This window comes from Cavia porcellus, unplaced genomic scaffold, assembly GCF_034190915.1.
Source record: "Cavia porcellus strain 051 isolate PalLab524CR breed Dunkin Hartley unplaced genomic scaffold, mCavPor4.1 scaffold_3, whole genome shotgun sequence".
NCBI classification, from domain to species: domain Eukaryota; kingdom Metazoa; phylum Chordata; class Mammalia; order Rodentia; family Caviidae; genus Cavia; species Cavia porcellus.
Window position 1 is genome coordinate 82,495,704 of NW_026947486.1, and position 7,557 is coordinate 82,503,260.

The 7,557-nt window shown below is 41.6% G+C and overlaps 1 protein-coding gene across 1 annotated transcript; it reads right to left on the minus strand.

Annotated features, from left to right (window-relative positions):
- Positions 1–1,393: 1,393 nt before the first annotated feature.
- LOC134475369 (uncharacterized) lies at positions 1,394–4,100 on the minus strand. The gene is made up of 5 exons (XM_063245641.1): positions 4,004–4,100; positions 3,592–3,909; positions 2,800–2,962; positions 2,362–2,513; positions 1,394–1,546 (listed from the first exon to the last, which is right to left on the minus strand). The coding sequence occupies exons 2-4, from the start codon at positions 3,889–3,891 to the stop codon at positions 2,371–2,373; spliced, it is 606 nt and encodes a 201-aa protein (XP_063101711.1). The 5' UTR covers positions 3,892–3,909; positions 4,004–4,100; the 3' UTR covers positions 1,394–1,546; positions 2,362–2,370.
- Between the last annotated feature and the right edge of the window lie 3,457 nt (positions 4,101–7,557).

Consider the following 7,557-nt stretch of genomic DNA (forward strand, 5'->3'; position numbering starts at 1 on the left):
CAGGAGTTCAGTTGGGGATTCATATGTAAACCAACTAACACAACATGCTTTATCTAATGATTTATCTCTTTCCTTGACAATGTACCTTTATGATGACATAAAAGGGCCTTAATAGGTGTTAGAATTCCAGAATTCTAGGGTGTCTCTAAGTTCTGCCCAAATAGTGTGGGAAGAGTTATTCTCCTTCCCTTCCCCCCTTTGGTGCTATTTTAGAACTACACAAGATTATAAAACAGCCAACCATGTACCCCCTATTTAGCTTAATAAGTGTTACACCACAAATAAGATTTGGAACCCACTAGAATCTTCCCCAATAGAATTCTCCTTTCTCACCCTGTGTTTATCTTTCCAACATTCATGTTTCTGTATGCTACAATTGTATGTAGCTCTCACACACATGCCTTTTAGTCTTTATATGTATATACAATGTATAGTGGCCTTTTGGATGTTTACCTAGATTTCATATATATGATATATTTATATCCTTCTCCACTAGGTTTTTACCTTATGAATTTTTCTTTTGCCAACACTCCATCTTTGTCCAGTGTCTCTTCTTCAGCCCAGCCCTTATCATCCCATTCAATTTGTCTACAACAGTTCCGAGCTGGTGAATTAAGGCTAGTCCTATGTCAAATGAGTCTCAGCCGCTTCCCCTATTGCTCTAAATTAGCAGCTCTAAAACAGTGGGCACCAGAATCCCTTGGAGGCCTGTTTACAAAACTGCTGGCTCCACCGAGTTGCTGATTCACTAGGTGTTGAGTAGAGCCTAAGAATTTCTGAGTAATGTGATGATGCTGTTTTGGGGACTAAACTTTGAGAATCATTGCTCTAAGTCAAAGTATAGGCCGGGGCTCAGCAGCATCATATAGGCAGCAGGCATCTTTTAAATTTCCTTCAAAGCTGCATTAGAGCAGTTGTGTTCAATAGACATTTAGTGCAATACACATGTGGAATTGTGTATGTGATAGTAGTCATGTTAAACAATAAAAAGACACTGGTACAATTTTAGTACCAGTTTTTTTTAAACTCAGTGTATTATTACATTAACATGTATTCAGTAAAAAATATTAATAAGATATGATGTTTTCACAGAGCACATCTCAAATCGGACTACCCACATTTCAGAGTTTCACCAGGCATGCTCAGCTAGTGACTAACATAGCTCTCTAAACACAGCTGTAAAGGCTGGCCCCCACGTCTGTCTTTACAAAAATTGTTTTTAAACATTACATTTTAGTTTGTACTACCCATAATAATTTAAAGCATTATTCATTACTCAATGAATGTAAAGTGGTCAAAACCAAGAGGTAAAAGAGAGAAAAATCTACACATAACTGTTCATTCACATAAGCTTTTTTTGGATGCTTTATTAAACATTGTTTAAGATCTGCAATAATTTTGGAGTTATTAACTTGGCATGTTATTTAGCTAACTTTTGGGTTATACATTTTGAAGTATCAGCATGAATTTTATCATGGGCTTCTAGAAAGTCTAAAAGAGTGAACAGCAGATTCTTCTTTTTCCATCTTCTTTTTATTCTTCTTCACTGCAGAATGAGAGAAAAGGAACAATTATAACAGCATTAATCACCACAAATGCCTTTCTAAATGTAAGAAAGTATTTAGCCCTGTATATATTTTCTGTATTTGTGTGCATATTTCAACAAATAGAGAATATGTTTTCCTTTGATAACTTGGATAGTTAAATATCTGGGTGCTTGTGTAACCAATGCCTTCAGTTGTCTGATCATGCCAACCTTGTCTCTTTCTTATGTGACACCAGGAAGGCTTGGATTTGTTTGTGTGTGTGTGTGTGTGTGTATGTGTGCATGCACGCACGCCTGTTGTTATTTTATTGGAGAGGACATTCTGGCATTTAATCTCTCTAGCTTTAAAAGCCTGTTATGGTTGCACAGATAATATTCATTTCCCCTCCCAGATCCCTGGTTTCCATATCTACCATATGAGAAAAAGGTGGTTATGAAATACCTAATTGTGAAAATGCAAAGAGAAAAAAAGAAAAATATTTTGGTCATTAAAATCTATTCAAAGACAAGATATACCTTGAAAGTTTACCAGTTCAGTGATAGACAACCATACTGTGACTTTCTTTTCTTTCTTTTTTGACTGACATTAAATATAAAAGTCTATCGCTTCTCAGCCTTATGACTAAGATCATGTGAAATATAAAAGTCTATGACTGAACAAATATTTAGGTATTAACTATTAAATGTGGTCCTATTTGAAATTCCTGTTTTTGCTGATGGCAAAATAATAAAGGCCCAACTAGCGCCTGGCCCAGGCACTGCTGCTCATGGTAGTTTTCTAAATACATATTGGTCTCAGATACTAGAATTTATACCTGGGGGTTTCAACAGTTGCCGTCTGCTCCGCCTCGGTTTTTTTCAGGGCCTTCTTCATCTCCTGTTGCATTTTCAGTTTTTTCTTCTTTTGCAGTCTCTTCCTCATACACAAAATCTTTACCCCAGTTGTCAAACTGATACTGAGTAATTGCTTTAATGAAATATAATAGAATTTTGGATCAGTCACACATGGAAAAATAGCCCAATTTATAAGTGATAGCAGAAGCAGGACAATTGAAGTAAGGAAGCAAAGAACAGCGTTCCAGTGGAGGAAAGCCCGACCCACTACTTCCCCGCCCACGGCCAGCACGGAGCAGGACTGCTCTGCCTAAGCTAAGGCCGCTGCCATCTCCGGCCTCGGGCTACCAGCCTCCTCAAGGAGGTCTTCCCTCCCACCTGCTGTCCTCTCCCACCGCGTCCCCTAGCTGGTTACTCACATCTGGCATCTGAGATCTGTACTATGAACTCCTCTACCTGCTCCTCTGCTTCTTCCTTTTTCTGCTCTACCGCTGCTGCCTGGTTCCCTGATGCCTCCACAGATTGCCATGTTGCTGCACTGTCACCTGTTGGCTGCTGGAACTCCACGGCCGAGGCATAAGCCTGCGGCAGGCTTGGACTCAGGCTCAGGGTCAGGCCCAGGCCTGCACCCATGCCCATATCTATGCCTTTGCCCTTGCCCTAGCCTTGGAAGGGGGCTGCCACTCTGGGCCACGGAGGCAAGTGCAACACTAGCAGCACGCAAGGGGCGGGGGCACGGCCTGAGGCTGGGAGGCCGAGGGAGGGGTTGCAACGTTTGGAAGTCGCAGTAGGGGCGGGTCAGGAGGTGGTCGTGGTTATGTGTGGTGATGTGTGGTGATGTGTGCGCTGCAGCCGCTCCACGAGCTGACCAGCTCCACGAACGTGATTCGGCAGTTTACTGTGTTAACGGCCCTGAGGGGCATCCACTTGGACGTGATTCGGCATCGGGTCCCCACCCCCTCCTCCGCGAGTTCGATATCCGAGTCATCTTTGGCATACTCCTCCATTTTGGGGTCCCTGCCCTCCGAGAATCGTGCCCGCTCACCTTCCTCTTCCTCTGGGCCTGCCTCCGTCTCCGTCTCCACCTCAGGCCCTGTGCACAACCTCCATTGCTCCCCTGGGCCCCAACTCAGAGCATCACCACCTGATCCCCCCGCGGCAGAGGTGACCCCGTCCCCTCACCCGCCAGCCCCACTCTACGTCGTGCTCACCCACAGATCCAGGTCCTGCTGGCTCGACGGTTCATCCTCCAAGATGTACACAATCTCAGGTATCGAGTCACAGGGGCTTACGATCCGCCCACCGCGCCAACGACGGTAAAAATGGCGGCCACGACCGAAGCCACGGCCACGACCGCGACCGCGTCCGCGACCACGACCGCGACCGCGTCCGCGACCGCGACCGCGACCGCGACCGCGACCACGACCGCGACCACGACTACGGCCTCGCCCTCGCCAGCGGCCTCTGCTTTGGCCTCGGCTGCGCGCCGGCGAATATTGGCGGAAAGCCATTAATCGGGAGCGCTCGACCTGTTTGACGGGAGGCGGTTGGTGGCGGACCCGAGGGCTAGAGGGGAGGGGAAGGGTCGAGGTAGAGCCCATTACTGAGGGGACGAACGTCTACCTTGGCGTCTGGAGAGGTCCGCGACGGGAGCTGAAAGAGAGCGGTCCGGAGACGACCCGACGAAGAAGTTTCTCAAGACTTCCAGTAGGTGGGAAATTTATTCACAGTCTGGGGCAGAGGGCGGGTCGCGAGGGTCTTAACGCACTCTAAGGCGATTGGCTGAAAAGCGAAGATTGACATCTCCTCTGTCGAATGAGTGATCAAAGACTTAAGTTCAAGGACTACCCAGACTTTTTTTTTTTTTTTTTTTTTTTTCTGCGCCCTTCGGGCGTTAGTGAACTGCGCTGCTACCCGTTAGGTCCGCACCGTTTCTTCCCTTTAATTTTACACTTATCGGTGAAAATTTAGTGATCCAGCGCTGAGGTAACTCTGAGGCATGTTTATAGCAAGTAGTTCCTCAATTTCTGCCGCTTGACGTCCCATACAGGTAAGGACAGTCATAAAAGTTGTATAGCGCAGACTTCAATAGTAAAAAACGTTCCGAGAATGAGAAAAATTCGGATGATTTAATGTGGTTAGAGCTACTTGTAAAAGAATGAGCAAACGGGGGGCGGGAAGTTTAGCGGCGCAGCGCCAGCTTGGCGAGCGCGAGATGCCGAGTTCGATACCGGAACGGAAGAAAAAAAAAAAAAAAAAAAAAAAAACGGCGTTAAAAAAAACGGTAAAATTAGATGAATATGGTCCGAACTGAGTGTCAAAGACCCCTGAAATGTGTTTAATGAATTCCGCCAAATCGCTTTAAGTCTCCAAAGAATGAAAAAAGAGAAATACTTTTTAAAAAAAATCACCCGTTCGTAAGAGCTAAACATCCTAAAGGCAGGCTTTTTAAGATGTTTCCGAACCAAAGGACCAATTCATTTTGCTGATCTCAAGAGCTATTTAATTATTAATTCAAGTGTAATTCTAAGTTACGGAGAAATTAACTTTGGTTTTATACTTATTCTGTAAAAATGTTTTCTGGCATTAAAATTTGTTTTCAAAAACTTTGTAATGTCCATATATTTAGGAAAGATTTATTTAAATTCCATGGAGGCTAACAAAGGTATATTTCCTTTCAGCAACTCAATGACATTTCATTAGTTTTGTTTTTTCTCTCATCCCATCATAAAATCAGAGTGCAGTATTTTCATAAATCATTAATTTAAATCTGGAATCAGTGTAGAAAATCTCATATCTAAAATCCTTTCTGTAATGACTGGAATCCTCATCGAAGGTGTAGAATTGGCATTAATATTTGGTTGTGGTCTGAGAGAATTATTTATTTCTAAACCTTAGTTTTACCATTTTTAAAGCCACAAAATGATTAATTTAGCTAACTTACAAGTTGCACTGAGAAACAAATGAAACAATCGGATGAAAAATCCCTTCATATTGTGGAATGCTATATGGGTATACTATTATATGAATAATAACTTTTTTTAGTTCTGGAATTATTAGAAGTTATCAAATAGTTTCTACAGGCTTCAGAGATTTATACAATTTCGTTCTGGAGGAGTTATTGCCTAGCTATACTAAAATTTTGGCTTAGTCTATACCTTTCGTTCCGTCATATCAGTGAGATAGGTAGATGAGATGAGCTAAGATTACATTTGTTTGTGCTTGCCAGGCAGCAGGCTCTCTTGGCTGCTGAGCTATATTCCCAACCCTACACTTAGAATATTAACCACTCTTTGAAACTATTTTCCTTCACAACGTTGTATTCTAAGTTCATTAATGTTTCTGAGTATGCAGTTTTTCATTTTTATGTTACAAAAAAATCTAACAATATTTTCTTTTTTGTGATTTTCACTTCCTTGTAAGTTTACAAAATCTTTTGTCACCCAGGGAAATTTTGTTTTGTATTTTTTTTCTGGAGGTCTCTGGAATATTTACACTTAACCTTTTAATCCATAGTATGAGATAAAATTTTAGTTAAATTTTATTTTAAACAGGTCACCTGTGACATCATTTGTTGACTAATTCTTATTCTCTATACTAAGGTATAACCGTGTAATCTTCAGCACTATGTTTAAAAGTATAGGACATGCAAGAGAAAAGTCATTCTCCACAAATCTCGAGCTGGGAAAAGCTTTTGGATATTAAATCCAAGTCCATTTTCAAATGGGGAAACAAAGGCCTTTCACTGGCTTGTGAAGGTCCTTCTGCTTCACAGAGGACCCAGGACTAGATCGATTCCCTGATCTTTGATCTGAAGTTGAAATAAATGTGTTTCTTTTATGCAAAACTCTAGAAGGCAATTTGGCAGCAGGAATTAAATTAACCAGTTAGGCAAATGGTCATGAATTCAGGGCCTCTGAAACTCAGATCAACAGTTCTTCTGACTCTAATAAATCAACAATTATTTACTAAAAATTTATATGTATTGCCTTATGCAAGACCTCGCCTGGGACAGGCAAACAGTTGCTGCCATCTATAGCAATAGTTTCACAATCTACTTATGAAAAAAGATTACATATTGAGAATGGAGGAAAAAAAAAGAAGCAGCTCCTGATGTTTAGATCTGGCTGCTAGGCCATCTCAGCCATATCATCTAATTCTCCTATTGGACATAAGCAATCTAAATGAACACTAACACCAGAGAATACTACTCTGAGAAAGAAAACAAAACAACTGCTTTTAATTTCAGTTAAGCACAGATAAAAAAGGGGTCACACAATACTAAACATTTTCCTCTCCTGGCTAAAATGATTATCTATTACTTCCTTATCAATTAGAGTTTTCTCCTTGTTTTACTCCTTTATCAGAGGACTGAAAACAACTTGCTTTCTCTGCATTGGTTAGTTGTACAAGGTGCAAAACCAAGTAGGATCATGTTTATGGTTTGGCTGAGCCTCTAATGTGTTAGGGAGACAAACACCAAGTTTCACGTGTCTGTAAAGTGTTGGTAATTTCTTTAGACACCATTACACTGCAGACTGGCAGAGGGTATAATTATATTCAGATGGAAAGGATAACTTCTCAGGCAAAAAATACCTTAATTTGACAACAATTAGAATGCAGTCAGTGTGTATGAGAGTGCAGAGGATTGTAGCAGTGTTGTAGTGTGTTTGTGGTTAACTCACACTAAACAAATTTTTGTAGGCCAGAAGGTTCACATGTAAGCCCCCAGGTTGCTATTGTTTCCCATGGTGTGATTTCATCTTCTAATATTTTCTTCTCCTACTTTGCCACAGGATATGAATTTCCCTATTTTAGTGTAATTTCATAGAAACTTTCAGAGGCAAGTGCCTAGTAAATTAATATGGCACAACCTACCTGAAAGTTAGTGCCATTAACCAAATGTTACTTTAAGGAAGTGGGACAGGAATTTTAAAAGGAGGCAGGGAGAAGAGAAGTAAACAAAAGATCTGGAACGTGGGTGGCGCCCAGGGAAGTCAGGTCTGTATGGCGAGTAACAGTGGATCATACTGATAATTAGGGACCTGGTGATAATGGTGGCATTGGGGAAGGAGTGAAGAAGCTCTCTTGACTTCATTCATCCCCTGACAAGGAAGAGGAGGGCATTGGGAAGAGTTTAAGGAGCTTGGGGTGCAGATGTTGTCCTGTTTTCATAG